This window comes from Scyliorhinus canicula, chromosome 20 (genome assembly GCF_902713615.1).
Source record: "Scyliorhinus canicula chromosome 20, sScyCan1.1, whole genome shotgun sequence".
NCBI lineage: Eukaryota > Metazoa > Chordata > Chondrichthyes > Carcharhiniformes > Scyliorhinidae > Scyliorhinus > Scyliorhinus canicula.
This window is the reverse complement of record NC_052165.1, coordinates 51,152,983-51,174,414: the sequence shown is the minus strand read 5'-3', so window position 1 is coordinate 51,174,414 and position 21,432 is coordinate 51,152,983. Positions and strand designations below refer to the sequence as shown.

General features: G+C 47.3%; 1 protein-coding gene across 2 annotated transcripts in view; it reads left to right on the top strand.

Annotated features, from left to right (window-relative positions):
* Positions 1 to 21,432, top strand: part of LOC119955096 (cystine/glutamate transporter-like) — an 83,988-nt gene that overhangs the window by 18,035 nt on the left and 44,521 nt on the right. For both annotated transcript variants that reach the window (XM_038780968.1, XM_038780967.1), the window contains exons 3-5: positions 3,619 to 3,734; positions 13,820 to 13,945; positions 16,208 to 16,307. In XM_038780968.1, the coding sequence (XP_038636896.1) occupies positions 3,619 to 3,734; positions 13,820 to 13,945; positions 16,208 to 16,307 (342 nt within the window). The remainder of the gene's footprint in view (positions 1 to 3,618; positions 3,735 to 13,819; positions 13,946 to 16,207; positions 16,308 to 21,432) is intronic.

The window sequence follows — 21,432 nt, the reverse complement described above, 5'->3', positions numbered from 1 at the left end:
CTCCTTTCTGCATGGGTTTCGCCCCAACAACCCAAGATGTGCACAGTAGGTGTCTTGGCCTTGCCAAATTGCCCCTTAATTGGAAAAAAAAATTTGGCTACTCTAAATTTAAAAAAAAAGAAATAAATCTCTGTAAATAAAAATTAATAGAAATACGTAACAATTATGAATGTAAAGAAAAATATACTGGCTAACTCCAGTTCTAACCTTCACTGCTTGACTATCTGCTTTATAACTTGATAGCAATGAAAAATCGGAAACTAAGATAACTTTTCAGACAGAAAACTAAAATCTTTGTAGCCATCGTGGAAAATGGCAGATGTGTATGTTGTTAGGTTTTGTTTCTATTTTTGAGGTGAACCATATGACTAGTGGAAGAATAAATTGGATTTGTGGAGACAAGCTATGTCCCTTCCAATGAGTAAGAAGTCTTACAACACCAGGTTAAAGTCCAACAGGTTTGTTTTGAATCACTAGCTTTCGGAGCACTGCTCCTTCCTCAGGTGAAGGAGCATTGCTCTGAAAGCTAGTGATTCGAAACAAAGCTGTTGGACTTTAACCTGGTGTTGTAAGACTTCTTACTATGCTCACCCCAGTCCAACGCCAGCATCTCCGCATCATGCCTTCGAAAGAGGCACTACATCTGAGACAAACCCAGGAAACCTACTGCTGACCTGTAATTGCTGGCTCTCTGCAAACAGCACCCCTCAGCCCTCAACTATTATCTTCTAAAACACACAAACACTAAATACTGGGTGCAATTTAACAGAAACATCTAAGTGTGAGTTTGGGTGGTTTTGTGAGGGCCACAAAGAATCCTGTATGGGTTTGTAGAGTCAAAAAGAAAAGAACTTTATTTGGAATAATATATACACAGCAGCAGTAGTTCACCACTGCTTCCTACTCTAGTTGGTTGCACACTGGCCAGCTCTATTTATACAGGCGTAACTGCTAATGATTTCCCCACTCCCCTCATTGGGGGAACTCATACTCCCCAAAATATATCATGGGATAACCAAAAGTCCCCAGCCAATAGTATTCAGGCAGGTCATCACAGATAGGTTTGGTAGGATGTTTCTCGACACCCGTATTGGCAACATTGTGGCCCATATTTGATGGCACTTAGTGCCGGTATTGAGCTCCCATGAGCTTCTTGCCACTGTTGGCTGTCTTGCCATCAGCAGACTCGCACCGCAACATCTCACCGTCAGCCAAGGGAGCGATGCTTTTAAACACTCACTCCCAGTCCTCGAAGACACCAGGGATGTCCGAGTGTCCCAGGATGTAGCTGTCATGTACACTCCCTGGGAAGAGTGCATACATGTGCATGATGCGGAGGTGGTGGTCGCACATGAGTTGAACATTCAGGAAGTGGGACTACTTCTTGTTAATGAAGAGCATTCCCTGCTGCCCCAGTGCTTGCAATGCAACATGCGTGCCCTCGATTTCCCACTGGACCTGGGTATCCCGGTGATGGTGGAGAATCCTGCTACCCAGCTCTTGATGGACTTGATCCAGCTCAAAGTTAATACAGTCAGCTGCCCAGGCATACAGGGTATCCGTGACGTCATGGATGCACTTGCGGACTGCAGGTTGTGAGATGCCACACAAGTCCCCACTCGAGTCCTGAAATGATCCGGAGGCATAAAAGTTCAGGGCTGCAGTGATCTTCACAGCCACTGGAAGGAGGTACCCTCCTCCTCCACGGGGTGCCAAGTCCGCAAGGACATAGCACAGGTGTCGCACCGTCTCCTTGTTAAGGCGGTGTCTCCTGCAGCACATGCTGCCCGTCGTCTGCTCAAAAGACCAATGACGCCTATACATCTTGGGCTGCTGCTGGTGTCCCGCTCTGGATTCCTCCTCGGCCTGATGGGTGGTCAGGTCTACAGGGCATGCGGTGCCCCCAGCACATGGAGTGCCAACCCCAGCCTACATCGACGCTGATGTCACCTTCTCTGGCATCTTGCTGCCAGTGCTGCTACCAGCACTGTGAGTGCAGCCGCTGGAGGATCAACAACACCATCCATTGTGGCATCTGTGAGGAATTGGAGAAGGAGAGAGCCCGACAGTCAGTTTGGGCTTCAACCCTAACTGATTTTAAAAAAGAAGTTTAATCTTCTTTCTCAAAAAATATTTTATTGAGGCATTTATAATTTTAACAATTTTCAACATCAAATATCAACAAAAACATAAACTCAACAACATAACCAACAACACACCCCCCGAGCACAAACCCCAGCTGACATGGCTTACACAAACCGTGCCACCTTCCCCATCTCCCATACCTCCCTTTTCCCCACCCCACTGCCAACAACATCCCCCCCCCCCCCCCCCAGCTGACATGGCTTACACAAACCGTGCCACCTTCCCCATCTCCCATACCTCCCTTTTCCCCTCCCCACTGCCAACAACATCCCCCCCCCCCCAGCTGACATGGCTTACACAAACCCTGCCACCTTCCCCATCTCCCATACCTCCCTTTTCCCCTCCCCACTGCTGACAGCTTAATTTTTCTCAAAGAACTCAATGAACGGCTGCCACCTCCGAGCAAACCCCTTCAACGAACCCTTCGAGGCAAATTTAATTTTCTCAAGTCTGAGAAACCCCGCCATGTCGCTAACCCATATCCCCGACTTCGGGGGCTCCGAGTCCCTCCGACCTAGTAAGATCCACTTCCGGGCTACCAGGAAGGCAAAGGCCAGGACACCGGCCTCTCTCACCCCCTGGGCTCCTGGACATCCGGCACACCAGAGATCGCCACCTCTGGACTAGGCAAGTCGCTCAGCTTTAATACCTCTGACATGACGTCAGCAAACCCCTGCCAGAAACCCCTCAGCCTCGGACATGCCCAAAACATATGGACATGGTTCGCAGGACCTCCCACATTGCGCTCATAGTTATCCTCCACCTCCTCAAAGAACCTGCTCATCTGGGCCACAGTCATGTCTGCCCTGTGGACCACCTTAAACTATCAGGCCAAGCCTGGCACACAACGAGGATGCATTGACTCGCCTCAGGGCCTCCTTCCATCGTCCAGCCTCCAACTCTCCACCCAGCTCTTCTCACTTTCTCTTCACCTCCCCTATCGGGGCTCCCTCCCCTTCCGTCAGCTTCTTATAGATCTCTGAGACCTTCCCCTCTCCTACTCCTGTTCTCTACACCACCTTATTCTGTAGCCCCTGGGGCAGCAGGTGTGGGACTATAAAGGGAACCTCCCATAGGCTACCAGACCAGGATTTTCTAACACCATATTGGCACCCAGATTAAAAGAAGATTAAAGCCCCGTGGAGGAGTTGGAGTGCGAACTACCAGCTCACCGTGCCGATATACCAGTATATCAAGCTCATTATACTGCTGTTCTCCTGTCCTCCTCTATATTCATGTATGTGGAGGCTTTTGTTTTGCTTGCTGTGCTGCAACATTCTTGTGGTTTCATTGCTTTGTTTGTTAAAATGTAAAACTTCAATAAATATACTTCTTTCAAAAAAGTAATGGTGAGTTTAAAGGTATGCCAGTTGTTTCTCACAGGCTCACATTTACCCTGTACAAAGTTTACATTCAGCTCCACGATGACACCAGGTGACAGCTCACTCATGTATCCTCTTTGTTTTTGAGCAGACCAGCAATCACTGCTGTTGTTGGCTTGTCTTTTGGACGCTACATTGTTGAGCCATTCTTTGCCCCTTGTGAAGCTCCAGCTTTGGCAGTCAAATTTCTCACAGCGTGTGGAGTCTGTAAGTAACATTGTTATATCTGTCAGTTTCATAAACTTGGTTTGTCAGTAACACGATTACATCCTCAGGCCTGAATTTCCCCTTGTTTTTCACATGCATACAGTGTCATTTGAGTGCGGTGATAGGATTTGAGTAGGGTTTGGTGACACCATTTAGGTTTGGCAGATATATTTAAATATTTAGATGTTGCTAAGGGCTACAAGGGAGCGTCCCCCGCCAACTTGTACAGCTGTCTCTGTACCAGCTTCCCCTACCCCTTTCTCTGAGGCACGCACTCACAGCAACATCATCAGTGAAGCTGAAGCTCAGCTGAAAAATTTAAACAGCTTTGGCCCAGTGAGGTGGAATCGAATCATTCACACATTTAACGGCTGAGCGCTTGGAGCCCCAGGCACCACCCCGTTAGCTACGTTACTCTGCGGCGAACACCTCGCCAAGGCTGCACTGTCACATTTCCTGCACCTCCCCCCCCCCCCCCCCCAAGATGAGCTCCAGACCTCCCCATCGCTCAGCTCACCTGTTGGGGGGTCCTCAAGTGACCCGCACCCACCTCATACAGGCAGGGCACACCTGGGCCTGACCCCCGGCACAGGTAAAATGCCACCTTGGGAGTGGCACCCCGCCTGCTTGGCAGTGTCGTCTTTGCACCCTGGCAGTGGCACTGCCAGGGTGCTGCGAGGCTGGAAGTGCCAGAGTGCTTGGGAGGCATCTCAAGGCCTCACCCTGCCCACATACCACCTGGGGTTCTCCGATCATCTGGGAGATTCCCCCCAAATGCCGTTCTGCCTGGCCCCTATTTCTGGGGACTAGTGCTAAACGGCATCCAGCTGGGGTCTACTTGGTGAAGCCAGTAGATCCCAGAAGCCGGTTAAATCTGGAGTGGGCAAAATCCTGCAAGTCTGGGTCCCCCGCATTGTGGGAAGGATCCAGATTGCAATGTCTCACGCCATCTCGTTAGATCTTGCGAAGCATAACAACAATCATAAAACCGGAAGAGGCCTCTTGCGGGATCTACTGCCCATGCTCCGTCCCGATTCCGGTGGGATACAGCCAGACAACAAAGGCAAACAGGCAAATCGAAGGATCCCACTGAAGCCATTTTGGAGAAGGGGAAAAGATAATTTTGCAGAGTTCCTTTCAGAAAGTGCGATTGGCAACTTGTAGGGCAGCATATTCAGCATAATTAGACCAAATTATGAGAAGGATATTGGCACATAACTTCCATTCCCCAGACATTGTACCTGGAGGGGTACACAAGTAAGGATTGCATGGGATGTTCAAACTTCCATTGAGCAATTACCCTACACTGGGAACCATCCGCCACCCTGATTTAAATTGCAGTCTTCGGATACTTCTGATTTCCCTACAGGAATAATTACCCGATCAAAGGTTAGAAGAGTAAAAAATACTTTTAACTCCTGGGTAACTGTAGTACTGAATCTCCCCTCCTACCCCCACCTCTCTGACTAGCCCCCCAACTACCCCAGACTTCCCGATGACTATCATCACCAACCACCCTCTCACTGATTACCTGACTATCCAACCTCCTCACAGTCCCATCCTTTCTACCTATTTTCTTTACACGCTTAGCTTCTCCCTGGCTTCGAAAGTGACTGTGATCTTCAAGCTTACCTGCTTCGTGGCAGCTGATGGCATAGAAAAGGGAGCATGTCTTCCTCTGCCTCATCTCTCCTGCACTCGACAGAAGGACTCAGGAACTCACTGCACTTCATTATTCTCACCCAGCCCGAGTTGGAAGGTTAGACAAGAAAGCTATGGTTACATTTCAGTGTAAGTATAGAAGCAGAGTGGTAAAACCACTGTGATTGTCACTCCTCAGTATCTATGGCCAATTGTTTACAGTAAATATGTCCGGTAAATAGATACGCTGGAAGTTATGTGCCTTTCCAGCTTGACTCTTACAGGGTAAGAATCTAAAAATTATTTGCAGAGATGATTAAAATAGGAGACATTGTAACTATTATGGGGACCAAATGCAGCTGTAAGTAAACATTTGATAAGATGTGAATCAGCAAAAATACAGAAAACTGGAATTCCATTTCAATAACTATGAGATGATAAATTTTGGTTAAAGCTGATTGTTGAGGAGGGGCAGAAAGATTTGGTGGTTCAGATATTCTAGGGATGAAAGGGTTGGTGTATGAAGAGAGATTGAACAGTTTGAGCTTGGACTCACTAAAGTTTAGAGAAATTGCAAAACTGAAGAAAGACAAAGATTGAAGCTCATGTTGTTAGAATAGTGAAGGTTATGGGGTGATTTGATTGACGTGTTTATAATTATGAAAAATGTAACAGTAGATAGAAACCAATAGTGTTGACAGTAGATAGAAACCAATAGTGTATTTCGAGTAGTTGAGGAATCTAGAATGAGAGAACATAAATTTTAGATTAGGACAAAGAACAGGAGAATTTCTTTTTAATTAAGAGTTGAATCAGTAGAATGCATTAATGGGAGTCGAGACTATGTGCTGAATTCTATTCTGGGGTGTACCCCATCACTTCCCACAGTATAAAGGTTGGAAGCAACACATCCACAGCCAGTTAAGGGCTTTGGGACATTAATTGGCTTGAGGTGACTTCCACCCACTTCAGAAAGGAAGTTCTGCCTCCGAGAGCTGCTAGCCAGTCAAATGACCTGCAGATCTCTGATCCCAGCAGCTCCACTGGGAGCAGTGACCACATCATAGAATCATAGAATCCATACAGTGCTGAAGGAGGCCATTTGGCCCATCGAGTCCGTGCCGACCCTCCAAAAGAACACTCTACCCAGGTCCACTACACCGCCCATCCCACCCTATCCCAATAATCCCTTAACCTAAACTTCACATCCCTAGACACTGAGGAACGTTTAGTACGGCCAATCCCAGAGGAAGCGTGCTGCAATGGAGAGAGGTTTCACGGTAAGTCTGGGGTATCGCCAGGACCAGGCTGGCAGGCCCTGTCAAGGAGCTGATGGGAAGCATAAACAGGATAGACAGAGCAGGGGGAAAAGGATGAAGATCTTGGCAGACTTCTATTTGGCACAAGGGGCCAGAAGGGAAGGCTCCCACTTGCCCAGCCACCAGCCTACCCAATTTTCCCATAGCTTGGGTGGATCTTTTGACACCTCCCCTGCCGCTGGCAAAATTGTGACGGGGCTGAGTAGGTGAAGGAATGGTGCCAGTGACAATACCCTCTCGAACCTCCCGAACATGCCACCCACCACTGGGGGCCTGAAGAATTCAGCCACATGTCAACCTTTAATAATGGGTTTGATAGAATCCATACAATGCTGAAGGAGGCTATTTGGCCCATCGAGTCTACACCAATCCTCTGAAATAGCACTTTACCCAGGTCCACTACACTGTCATCTCGCCCTATCCCAATAACCCCTTAACCTAAACTTCACATACCTGGACACTAAGGAAAATTTAACATGCCAATCCACCTAACCTGCACTTCTCTGGGCTATGGGAGGGAACCAGAGCACCTGGAGGAAATCCACGCAGACACGAGTTGGAATCGAACTTCAGTCCCTGGGACTGTGTGGCAGCAGTGTTAACCACGGTGCCATCCTAGTTGAAGAAAATTTTATAATATATAGCAAAATAATAAACTAATTTTCATATTTTCTACAGCATTTTAAAATTTCATTCAACAGAAAGCAAAAAAAGGGAAAAACTAGTGAAGGAATTCAATAAATGTTTAGTTAACAGAATAACTGTACAACATCAGAATACTATTTTTTTTAAATAGTCATTAAATTGTTAACATTTTCGACATAAATGTAAGGTAAAAGAAACATAAAGCAACCTCCCCTCCCACCAGCCAACACCCATAAACCAGAAACTCAACCTCACCACACCACCCCCCCAGCAGTAGCCAATTCCTTAAAAGTGAGAAATAAATGGCGCTTTCTCTTATGAAAACCTTAAACATTCCCTCTCAAAGTGAACTGAACTCTCACCAAACACAGAAATTCCATCAAGTCCCCCAACCATGCACAGTGTGGAGAAGCTGACTTCAACCTGCCTCCTAGCCACCAGCGAGGCGAAGGCCAACACAACTACCCCCACCCCTGTCTGCAGCTCCAGTAGGAGAGACACTCCGAATATGGCCCCCAGGGGACAGGGTTGTAAGTCCATTTGTAAGATTTCAACATGCTGCCGAAGCAGGAGCCCAGAACTTCTTCAACTTCAGGCACGACCAAAATATATGTACGTGGTTAGTCGGCCCTCTCCCACACTGCTGACAAATGTCCCCCATGCCTTCAAACAACCGACTGATTCTCGACCTCATCAGGTACGCTCTGTACACCACCTTCAACTGTATCAGCTCGCACAAGAGGTCTATACTTTCACCCTCCATAACGTCTCGCACCACAACCCCTCCTCCAGCAACCTCCTCAATTCCTCCTCAATTCCTCCTCCCAGTTGGCCTTCACCCCCTTCAAAGACACCACCGTAATCCTCCTCCATAATCCTCCCATAAATAGCCAAGGTGGCTCTCCCCTCCAACCCCATCACCAACAGAACCCCCTCCAGCAAAGAAGGGGGAAACATCACCTGAAATGTTGGGAAAGTCCTCCTGACAAAATCCCACATCTGTATATACATAAAAACCTCGGCCTGCGGATCCCAAATTTCTCCCTCAACTCTTCCAAACTTGCGAATTGTCCTCCCAGGAATAGATCCTTTAGTGTGACCACGCCCCTTCTCCTCCCAGGCCCGAAACCTAGCATCCAACCTTGCTGGTTCAAACAAATTATTCTCTCAGACTGGCATCAATTTCGTTGCCGCCCCTAATTTAAAATGCTGCAGAAATTTCCATAACTTCAGCGTTGCCATTGTCACTGAGCTACTCGAGTACTTCACTGGCACGAATGGGAGCAGCACCATAGCCAACCCTATAGCCCCAACCCCCTACCCAAGCCTGCCTCCATCCTCACTCACACTGCTTCTGACTCCCTACCCCAACCCTGCACCTTCTCGGCATTCGCCACCCAATAGTAATACATAGGATTCAGTAAGTCCAAGCCCGTCAACTCTCGCCCTCTCTGAAACACTGTTTTACGAATCCTGGTGACCTTCCCAGCCCAAATAAATGACGAGATCAGCCGCTCCATTCCCATGAAACATGCCTTTGGTAAAAAGATCGGGAGGCACTGGAATAAAAATAGAAACCGTGGCAAGATATTCATTTTCACTGACTGCACTCAGCCGCAAGCGACACAGGGAGACTATCCCACCTCTGCAAGTCCGCCTTGACCCTACCCACCAGGTTCGTGAAGTTTCTTTATTTATTTTTTCAATGTATTTTATTACAAACATGTATCAAAACAGGCTCCAGCGAATAAACACCCCGGGAAACATACTTCCCAGCAATCAACTATTCAGTCTGTACAAATCTCAACTTCTTTCACTCTCTCTCCCCCCCCCCTCCCCCCACTTCCCCCACTCCCCCCACCCCCCCCACCCCCGCGACGAACAGCTCCTCAAACATGGTCACGAACATCCCCCACCTTTTCTCAAATCCCCCTGCAGAGTCCCTTAACTCATACTTTATCTTCTCTAACCACAGAAAATCATACAGATCACCCAACCAAGCCGCTACCCCCGGCGGCGATGCCGAGCGCCACTCCAGCAAAATAATTCGCTGTGCAATCAGAGAGGCGAAGTTAATGAAGTTTAAGGTACTGAGCCGGGCCCAATCCCGAGCCATCTGCACCACCAGATATATCTAAAATGGGTGGCCGCCACCCAAATCCGTAACCCCCCCCCCCACCAAGTTAGTCCCTTTTCCCAGCAGGAAAATTGAAAAGCACTCGAGCTTCTCCAAATTTAGTTTGGATCCTCCTACCATGCCCCTCCACTTATACGAGCCCCTCAGTGTAATGGCCAAGGGCTTTATTCCATAAACTTAGGACCTGTCCCCAACCGCGCCAGCATCGCAAACAAATAGTTCCACTCGACCCAGTCAAACATCTCTTCAGCGTCCAACTCCACTATGACCTCCTGCTCTTCCCCCTCTGCTGGGGTCAGAACCACATTTAACAGGTGGTGCACATTCAATGCTAACCACCTCCCCTTCACAAACCCCATCTGGTCCTCCTGCACCACCTGCCGTAGGCACCTCCTCAATCCCTATTTATATGGGCACAGTAGGAAGTCTTACAACACCAGGTTAAAGTCCAACATGTTCCAGAAACATATATATAGACAAATTCAAAGATGCCAGACAATGCTTAGAATGCGAGCATTTGCAGGTAATTAAATCTTTACAGATCCAAAGATAGGGGTAACCCCAGGTTAAAGAGGTGTGAATTGTCTCTAGCCAGGACAGTTAGTAGGATTTTGCAAGCCCAGGCCAGATGGTGGGGGATGAATGTAATGCGACATGAATCCCAGGTCACGGTTGAACAAGTTTGAACAAGACCTCCTCACCGCACAGGACCTTCAACCAACGTTATACACCAGATACATCGATGACAATTATTTCCTTTGGACCCACGGCAAAGAATCACTGAAACGACTACACGATGACATCAATAAGTTCCATCCCACTATCAGACTCACCATGGACTACTCTCCAAAATCAGTTGCATTCTTGGACACACTCGTCTCCATCAAGGATGGTCACCTCAGCACTTCGCTTTACCGCAAGCCCACGGATAACCTCACGATGCTCCACTTCTCCAGCTTCCCCCCTAAACACATTAAAGAAGCCATCCCCTATGGACAAACCCTCCGTATACACAGGATCTGCTCAGACAAGGAGGAGCGTCACAGACACCTACAGATGCTGTAAGGATGCCCTCGTACGAAGGGGATATGGCACTCGACTCATCGATCGACAGTTTGTAGCCACCGAAGTTGACCATTCCCTCAATACAAAATGGAGGAACGCAAAGCTTGCAGGTTAAAATGGACAATGTTTGCAGCACAAGCAGGCTGTACCAAGCCAATGTGTATTCTGTCTGCTAAGAGAGCAGACAGCACCGAAACGAACATTCCGCATACTAATGAGGCAATCTCCGGGATAGTTAACATAGCAATGGAACGATCCCAGGGACAATGGACACAAATAGAGAAGTGATTGCAACAGTGTATGGGAAACCAGACACCCCGGCACCAGCGGGGTTCGAAAACAAAGCACCTGAAGGCCCGCCCAGTAGCCGAGAGACAGCCTCAGTATTGGGGGATTCAAACAAATCGATTGGGAAGAGACCCAATCGATTCCCAGCAGGAAAAGGGTCCGCCCAAAAGGGCGCGAAGCTCTAGGACCTATAAAAGACAGGTCCCACACTTAGTTCGTTCTTCTTAACCAGCCCTCCTCTCTGGACCAGCATCTCGACCAGCTTTTGCCAAAGAAGACCTTGAACGAGAGAGGAGAGGTTTGGGACAGCAGCCGCCAGCAAGTAAGTGTCTCACAACGATCGCTACCAGAGATAGACACTCCTGACCCCTTTTTAACCCATACCAACCTGAAGTCTGCAGGCCAGAGCAGAGCAAGAGGCCTTGTCCCCTGATCCGGCAGTTCCCTTCGAGATAAGTATTGGTTTATTTAGTGGTAGGAATAGTTTAATCATCTTAGCGTGTGCATGGGTAGAGTTATAATTGTATTATAATAAACTCAGTTGTTTGAACTTACTAATTGGTGTATGGTTTTATTGCTTTGAACTTGACCTTGAAACTTATGGCGGTATCTTAACGATACCTGGCGATTCCAGAGCTAAGGAACGAAACAGAGCCAAATCGAGTGTTAAGCACACTCACCCAGAACGAGCAACAAGTTCCAATGCGCCACAGCAAAAAACCGCAACAACCTCCTCAGAAGACAAACACGGGACACAACCGACAGAGTACCTTTCGTCGTCCAGTACTTTCCCGGAGCGGAGAAACTATGACATATTCTTCGCAGCCTTCAACACGTCATCGATGAAGATGAACATCTTGCCAAGGTCATCCCACACCCCCAGTACTTGTCTTCAAACAACCGCGCAATCTCAAACAAACCATTGTTTGCAGCAAACTACCCAGCCTTCAGAACAGTGACCACGGCACCACACAACCCTGCCATGGCAATCTCTGCAAGATGTGCCAGATCGTCAACATGGACACCACCATTACACATGAGAACACCACCCACCAGGTACGCGGTACATACTCGTGCAACTCGGCCAACGTTGTTTACCTCATATGCTGTCGAAAAGGATGTCCCGAAGCGTGGTACAGACGCTGCAACAACGAATGAACGGACATCGTGCGACAATCACCAGGCAGGAATGTTCCCTTCCAGTCAGGGAACACTTCAGCAGTCAAGGGCATTCAGCCTCTGATGTCTGGGTAAGCGTTCTCCAAGGCGGCCTTCAGGATGCCGACAACGCAAAATCGCCGAGCAGAAACTTATGGCCAAGTTCCGCACACATGAGTGCGGCCTCAACCGGGACCTTGGATTCATGTCACATTACATTCATCCCCCACCATCTCGCCTGGGCTTGCAAAATCCTACCAACTGTCCTGGCTTGAGACAATTCGCACCTCTTTAACCTGGGGTTACCCCTATCTTTGGATCAGTAAAGTCTTAAATACCTGCAAATGTTCGCATTCTAAGCATTGTCTGGCATCTTTGAATTTGTCTATATATATATTTCTGGAACACACCTCTTCATTCACCTGAGGAAGGAGCAGCGCTCCGAAAGCTAGTGTTTGAAACAAACATGTTGGACTTTAACCTGGTGTTGTAAGACTTCTTACTGTGCTCACACCAGTCCAACGCTGGCATCTCCACATCATATTTATATGGGCGCACGGTAGCACAGTGGTTAGCACTGTTGCTTCACAACTCCAGTGTCCCATGTTCAATTCCCGGCTTGGGTCACTGCCTGTGCGGAGTCTGCATGTTCTCCCCGTGTCTGCGTGCGTTTCCTCCAGATGCTTCGGTTTCCTTCCACAGTCCAAAGATGTGCAGGCTTGGTGGATTGGCCATCCAAAATTGCCTTCAGTATCCAAAAGATTAGGTGGGGTTACTGGGTTGAGGGGATAGGGTATAGGGTGCTCTTTCCAAGGGACAGTGCAGACTCGATGGGCCGAATGGCGTCCTTCTGAACTGTAAATTCTATTGGCTCCTCCAGTCCAACCCTGCCCCCCCCTGCATGGGATACTCCAATCCCTCCAAAAATTGCAGTATTTTCTGCTTATCTCCTGGGGGCTCTGACCTATACAATTTTTCATAGAAGTCTGCAAATACCATATTCAGCTGCTCCAGTGCTGACACCAACCCTCCCCCCCCGGGCCTCCATCCAGAATCTGAACTATCTCCCGAGAGGCCGCTTGCTGTCTAAGCTGGCTCGCCAACAAACCATCTCCCCATACTCAAGCATCTCCCCCTTTGCCCACTTCATCCTGCGTCCCACTTTCCCCATGGATAAAAGATCAAACTTCGCCTGCACATCCTCCCTGCTAACCAACAATTCCAGCGTGGGATCCTCCGCGTATTTCTCGTCCACTTCCAAAATTCCCTCCACCAACCGCTGGCATTCTTCCTGAGCCTCCTTGTCAACCTGCTGTGCCTTGTTTGAGATAATCCCCCCTCCCCTGCACCCCCCCCCCGTACCAATGATGGCGAGACCCTGTTGTTACTGAATCTAAGTCTATGACCCCTGCCATCCTCCCACAGAAACCGAACTCCATCTCTGTGCCAATCACCTCTCCAAGACCTCATTCCCCCAAATGCGGTACATGATCTGCAATAACAATAGCCGAATATTCAGCTTTCTCACACCTGGCAGCAACGACTTCCCCACGACAAAGAAATCGTTCCTCGAATATACATCATGCACGGGAGAAAAAAAAAGTACTCCCTACCGTCATGGGTCTGCTCTCCCCGCCTCCTTCATGTACGTTACCAACACCTCCAGGGTTCTGCCAAAGTACCACCGGCCTGAACAACCGATGCTGACAGACCTGCTGAGTATTTTAGACGGTTTCTGTTTTTAATTGTAATTTCAAAAAACACTGTTGGCTTAGTTTGGTGTCTTACACAAACATGACAATGAATTAGTTGTTTTTTTTAACTTCCTGCAGCATTGGTGGTGTATATAAATTCCTGCAGTGTGAGCTGGACCGCCCGAATTCAAGTCGTCCTCACAGTTTTCAAACTGGCAGCATTGGGATTGATCATTGTTCCAGGGATGATGGCTTTGGCTCAAGGTGCGATTTACCCAGAGAAAAAAAAGACACAGGGCGGAATTTTCCCAGAATTGGGCAAAGGCCGATGCTGGGTGGGAAAAGGGACGTTGAAGCCGCTGATAGCAACAGTGGCTGTGTCTGAAAGAAAATCTCAGCAGGCGTATCCCTCAGTAGAACACTGGCGCGGCAGGGTGAATCAGGGGCTGTGCATGTGAGAACAAGAATTCCATTTATAAGCTATGTCAATTAGTTCTACATGTGTCTGTTCAATTTTTCGTATGCCAAACTATAAATATCATTCATCATTTTTAGTGGACATGTGACTTATCGTACCAGTTATTTATTATTTTTTTTTTAAAATAATTTTTATTGAAAGAGTTTTTCCATACAGACATTTACCCCTACTAATTTTTAAATTATTTACAACACAATCCCTCTAGGCAAATGTCCCTCCCTCGCCCGCCCTCTCGCGCGCACCAGTCCTCCCCCCCCCCCCCCCCCCCCCCCCCAGGCAACCTTAACAAACAAGGCAGCCTTCAGTTTCAGACATGAGCAGCGAGCAGACTTGCCCGCGTTACAGTCGTGCATGTCCCCCCACGACCCTTGCTGCCCCCCCCTCCCCTCCCCCCCCTCCCTCCCCTCCCCCCCTCCCTCCCCTCCTCCCTCCCCTCCCCCCCCTCCCTCCCCCCCTCCCTCCCCTCTCCCCCCCCCCCCCCCCCCCCCCGGGTTGCTGCTGCCACGACCCCGAACGTCTATCTCTGATCTAAAAAGTCAAGGAAAGGTTGCCACCGCCTGGCGAATCCCTGTACCGACCCTCTCAGGGCAAATTTGATCCTTTCTAGCTGAATATAGCTAGCCATATCGTTAATCCAAGTTTCAACGCTTGGAGGCCTCGCGTCCTTCCATTGAATTAATATCCTTCGTCGAGCCACTAGGGACGCAAAGGCCAGTATTCCGGCCTCCCTAGCCTCCTGTACCCCCGGTTCTACCCCGACCCCAAAGATCGCAAGCCCCCATCCTGGTTTGACCCTGGACCCCACCACCTTCGACACCGTCCTTGCCACCCCCTTCCAGAACCCTTCCAGCACCGGACATGCCCAGAACATATGCACATGGTTCGCTGGGCTTCCCAGACATCTGACACACCTGTCCTCACCCCCAAAGAACCGGCTCATCCTTGTCCCCGTCATGTGAGCTCTATGCAGCACCTTAAATTGAATGAGGCTCAGTCTCGCACACGAGGAGGAAGAGTTGACCTTCTCCAGTGCATCCGCCCACGTCCCGTCTTCTATCTGCTCTCCCAGCTCCCCTTCCCACTTGGCTTTCAGCTCCTCCCCTGATGCTGCTTCCGCCTCCTGCATTATCTTGTAGATGTCTGATATCTTCCCCCCTCCAACCCAGACCCCCGAGAGCACCCTATCACTCGCCCCCTTACTGGGGAGCAGGGGAAACCCCTCCACCTGCCGCCTAGCAAATGCCTTCACTTGTAAATATCTGAACATGTTTCCCGGGGGGAGCTCAAACTTCTCCTCCAGCCCTCCCAGGCTCGCAAACCTCCCCTCTATAAACAGGTCCTTCAGCTGCCGTATGCCCACCCTGTACCAGCTCTGAAATCCCCCGTCGATGTTCCCCGGGATGAATCTATGGTTCCCTCTTATTGGCGCCGCCAACAGACCTCCCATTTCCCCCCTATGTCGCCTCCACTGCCCCCATATCTTGAGGGTGGCCGCCACCACCGGGCTCGTGGTGTACCTCGTGGGGGGGAGCGGCCATGGTGCCGTTACTAGGGCCCCCAGGCTTGTGTTGCCACAGGACGCCCTCTCCATTCGTTTCCAAGCTGCCCCCTCCCCTTCCATCATCCACTTGCGCACCATTGACACATTTGCCGCCCAGTAGTACCCCGAGAGATTGGGCAGTGCCAGCCCTCCACTGTCCCTACTCCGCTCCAAAAAGACCCTCCTCACCCTTGGGGTGCCATGCGCCCACACGTAGCTCATGATGCTACTCGTCACCTTTTTGAAGAAGGCCCTAGGGAGGAAGATGGGCAAGCACTGAAATAAAAACAAGAACCTTGGGAGGACCATCATTTTGATTGACTGCACCCTCCCCGCCAGCGACAACGGTACCATGTCCCACCTCTTAAATTCCTCCTCCATCTGTTCCACCAGCCTGATCGTACCAGTTATTAAATGTTTATTGAATACTGGCATGTTGAAATATATTTGTGATCGATAAGACTTTGAAACATTTATCTTGAATTGAACCCAGGTTCTGTTTTCACAGGTCGCTTTGAAAACTTTCAGAATGCTTTTGACAGTAGTACAGTCACATATGACAGAATTCCGCTGGCTTTCTATTCAGGCATGTTTGCTTACAGTGGCTGGTACGTAACCACTTCAATAATTTCCAACATTTGTTCGCTATGCGGAGAGGCTGAATAGACTCGGACTGTCTTCATTAGAACGACGGAGGTTGAGGGGCAACCTGATAGAGGTCTACAAGATTATGAGAGGCATGGATAGAGTGGATGGGCAGGCACTCTTTCCCAGGGTGGAGAGGTCAGTCACTAGAGGGCGTAGGTTTAAGGTCCGAGGGGCAAAGTCTACAGGAGACGTGCAAGGCAGGTTTTTCACACAGAGGGTGGTGATTGCCTGGAACGTGTTGCCAGGGGAGGTTGTGGAAGCAGATACATTAAAGGCGTCCAAATGACATCTTGACAAATACATGGATAGGATGGGTATAGAGGGATACGGCACTAGGAAGTGCTGAAGGTTTGGGCAATTTCTGTGTTGGGGTGTAAGAGGAGACTGATGCTCACATAGCTTTGAGGGATAAGTGCAATTAATGCTTTTTTTTGTCGATCAGTGAACTGAGCTATGCCGAGTTCATTTTTAGATACTACTTGTTTCCAAGTGAGCCATTTCTTGAATTCCTTCTGTTCATGAAATGTATCTGTGGTGTTTTTTACAATCAAATCATCATCATCATCTCTCTGTCCCTAACCTGCACCCACCCCACCCCTTTACCGGGGAAGTTCATATTCCCCGGAGGGCATGGGAACCTGATGGTTCCTATTCCCTGACCACCGCTGGGGTTATAACAAAAGGAATTGATGTTCCTTTATAAGGTAAATTATAAAAAGCCAAAGCAACTAGAAGAAAGATTATGCAGAACAATATTGTAAGCTATGTACTACAATTTGAAAAGAGCATATGAGTACCTGTGGTAAAAATGTGTGGAATATCAGGTAAGATTGTGATCCTATTCTATGTAACGAAAGCAATGATTGAATCCAATGGAAATGTGGGGGTGTGCATGAGTGTGAGGGGAGTAAGTGAAGTGACTAAAACACATGGAAAGAAAATAGTGTGAATCCAGAGAGTATGTTGTTATGGGCAGGATAGGGAGTAAATTTAAACAGCACTCATTTTGCCTGATACCACTTGTCCACAAACAAAAATGTATTTCTCATTTATTTCCTTTTTTAGAAGCAGTGTCATATTTTTCTAAACAGTCATAGAACATAGAACAGTACAGGCCCTTCAGCCCACGATGTTGTGCCAACCATTTATCCTAATCTAAGATCAACCTAACCTACACCCCTTCAATTTACTGCTGTCCATGTGCCTGTCTAAGAGTCGCTTAAATATCCCGAATGACTCTGACTCCACCACCTCCCCTGGCAGTGCATTCCACACACCCACCATTCTCTGTGTAAAGAACCTACCTCTGACATCTCCCCTTTACCTTCCTCCAATCACCTTAAAATTATGACCCCTCGTGACAGCCATTTCCACCCTGGGGAAAAGTCTCTGACTATCCACTCTATCCATGCCTCTCATCACCTTGTACACCTTTACCAAGTCACCTCTCTGCCTTCTTTGCTCCAGTGAGAAACGCCCTAGCTCCCTCAACCTTTCTTCATAAGGCATGCCTCCAGTCCAGGTAGCATCCTAGTAAATCTCCTCTGTACCCTCTCCAAAACATTCACATCCTTCCTATAATGAGGCGACCAGAACTGGAAACAATATTCCACGTGTGGTCTAACTAGAGTTTTAGAAAGCTGCAGCAAAACCTCACGGCTCTTAAACTCAATCCCCCTATTAATGAAAGACAGCACACCATACGCCTTCTTAACAACCCTATCAACCTGGGTGGAAACCTTCAGGGATCTATGTACGTGGATTCTGGGATCCCTCTGTTCTTCCACACTTCCAAGAATCCTGCCTTTAACCCTGTATTCTGCATTCAAATTTGACCTTCCAAAAGGAATCACTTCACAATTATCAAGGTTTGAACTCCATCTGCCACTTCTCAGCCCAGCTCTGCATCCTGTAAATGTCCTGTTGTAACCTGCAACAACCCTCAACACTATCTACAACTCCACCAACCTTCGTGTCATCGGCAAACTTACTAACCTACCCTTCCACTTCCTCATCCAAGTCATTTATAAAAACCACAAAGAGAAGAGGTCCCAGAACAGAACCTTGCGGGACACCACTGGTCACCGACCTCCAGGCGGAATACTTTCCATCCACTACCACTCGCTGTCTTCTTTCGGCCAGCCAATTCTGTATCCAGACAGCCAAGTTTCCCTGTATCCCATGCCCCCTAACTTTCTGAATGAGCCTACCATGGGGAACCTTATCAAATGCCTTGCTGAAATTTATATACACCACATTCACTGCCCGACCTTCATCAATGTGTCTAGCCACATCCTCAAAAGATTTTTGGATCGTCACATTCTCAGTTTTTTGTATGATCCAATTTTCTGTTAATAACTCCCACAGCAAACTCAGATTGGATGAACTCAAAGGGTTAGTTTATTGTACACATTCAAAATGCCAAAGAAGTGTTCACAATGTCACCTTCACACTCAGATGGTAAAGAGAATGATAGAGGAAAGGAAGTTTCAAAGTACAGAGACAACCAGAGAAAATAAATATTGGATCACATGGGTTCCAGATTCCAGAATTAAACAACAATGAGGTAATCTTTCACGAAGGTTGGCAGACTCAAAACTGATGATCTATAAATTCATTTTCTTGGTGGTATTGCATTTACAAGATGAGATAGGCATGCATAGATGAATCAGTCTTCTAGTCAATGGTACAGAACTTTCGGCAAAAGTAGGGTAGATGGGACCATGTGTTCAACCTCGGCAGAGGTCCTATATGTGATGTTCATAGTCAGAAGTTAAAGTGCAGACTGAGCTATTCAGCTCAGCAAGAGGCAATATTAACTTGTTCAATGGACCAGAGGCCTACATCACATGACCCCGTGCATCTCCACTAGGCCTTTACCAAAGGATATGCATCCATCGTCTAGAATTCAGCTGGGTTGCAAAGACTGCTAAGCATCATGGCCATTGCGAGTTGAAAAAACTGTTTCAGGGGCCTTTTGTCTAGGCAGACCCTGTGTCTCCTGCTGGCAACCCTGGGTTATCAAATGCAAATAGCCTTCGTATAGCTCTGTTTGAAGTTGAGCCGTGCAGTCCCCAGGTAATCATAATGGCTCCTCAGAGACAATGAGGTGTGAGTTTACTGAAAAAGCAAAATGGCTCATTTTATTCTGGAGTCACAGACAAACACATGTTCACTACTTTAAGGATCTTGTTCAGCCAAGGTCCGGTTTCAAAATTCAGAAATATCAATGAGCATATATATGATAAAAATGTACAGTGTGAGGTGGGAAGCCACGTACCCGCCGTCAGACACATGCAGCACCGACCGGCGACTCCGAGCCAGCGTGCCCCGAGGGTCTTGGTCTACTGTTGACTAACGGATGTGTGTGAATGAAATGAGGGGTGTATGGATGGTGAGATGAGTGATCTAACATTTGAATGTGTAAATGGAGTGAGAAGTGTGCAAATGGAGCATGTAAATAGAGTTTTGAAATGGTATGCAAAAGTTTTAGATTTCAACAAAGGCTGACAAAAAGTATATATCGAGGGAGAAATGCAAGTATAAAACTAGCAAGAAATATAAAAACAGACAATAAAGCTTCTACAAGTGTGCAGAATGGAAAAGAGTAGTTAAAATGAAAATTGGCGCCTTAGAGGGTGAGACTGGGATTTAATAATGAGAAAAGAGGAAACGGGAGCGGCTTTGAACAAATACATTTTGCCCGTTTTCACAAAAGACAATGACAATGGCATCCCAAGTTTAGTAGAAAATCAAGAGGCAAAAGGATGGGAGGAGCTTAAAGAATTACTATCACTTGAGAAAATGTAATGGGAATACTCATGGACCTTCAGGTTCATAGATTCCCTAGAACCAATGGCCTGCATACTAGGGTCTTAAAAGAATTGGCTGCACGGATTTTTAATACAATGGTTGTAATCTTTGAAAATTTCCTAGATTCTGGAAATGTGCCAGCAGATTGGAAAATCGCAAATGTAATACCTCTTGTTCATGAAATGAATGAGTCAGAAAGCCGGGAACTATAGGCCAGTTGGCCTAACATCCGTCATGGGGAAAATGCTGGAATCCATTATTAACGAGATAATAGCAGGACGTTCAGAAAATTATCTTACAATCAGGCAGAGTCAATGTGGTTTTGGGAAAAGGAAATCATGTTTGACAAATTTATTAGCGTTTTCTGAGAATGTAACAACCAGTGTAGATAAAGGGGAACCATTAGATTAATTCTGAGCTATTAATTGAGTTTCACATACCATGTTCTGAGATTGCCTCAGATAGATATAATGGATATCAAAGTGTTACATTGAAGAAGAGCAAAATCCTTGGTGCCCTGACCAATATTTACCAACATCACAAAAACAATTTATTTGGTAATTCTCACATTGCTGTTTGTGGGAGCTTGCTGTGCACTAATTGGCTTTCCTACAACAGTGATTACAGTTCTAAGTAGTTTATTGCTGGCTGCAAAGTGAATTGGAACACCTCGAGGTCACAAAAGGTTCTATATAAATGCAAGTCTTTCTTTTGTTGTTTCTAATCACCAATGTGGGCACCTTTTGAATTGAGATTGCAGTAGCTGAGCACACAAGCCTTTTAACAAAAGACTTGAAATGAGTCCAAATTAGTTGAGGCACTTTTGACTGAGCAACCAGACATAATTTGCTGACAACAAAATGAAATTAAATGAAAATGGCTTATTGTTACGAGTAGGCTTCAATGAAGTTACTGTAAAAAGCCCCTAGTCGTCACATTCCGGCGCCTGTTCGGGGAGGCTGGTACGGGAATTGAACCGTGCTGCTGGCTAGCCTTGGTCTGCTTAAAAAGCCAGCTATTTAGCCCAGTGTGCTAAACCAAAGCTAAAGCAAAGTTCATGGCTGATTCTATTTCAATGCAAGCGTCAAATATTGTTGGACATTTTTAGTCACTCATTACTGTAAAATCCTAACAGATTTTTAAGAACTATTAACAAAAGGCTAACAATATGATCAGAAAGTTTGAAATCTCCAGCTGGAAAGCACTTATTTCTTTTTTTTTACAAAAAATGGTGCTGAAAGAAATTCAAGAATATCCTGTCAATTAAGAAAT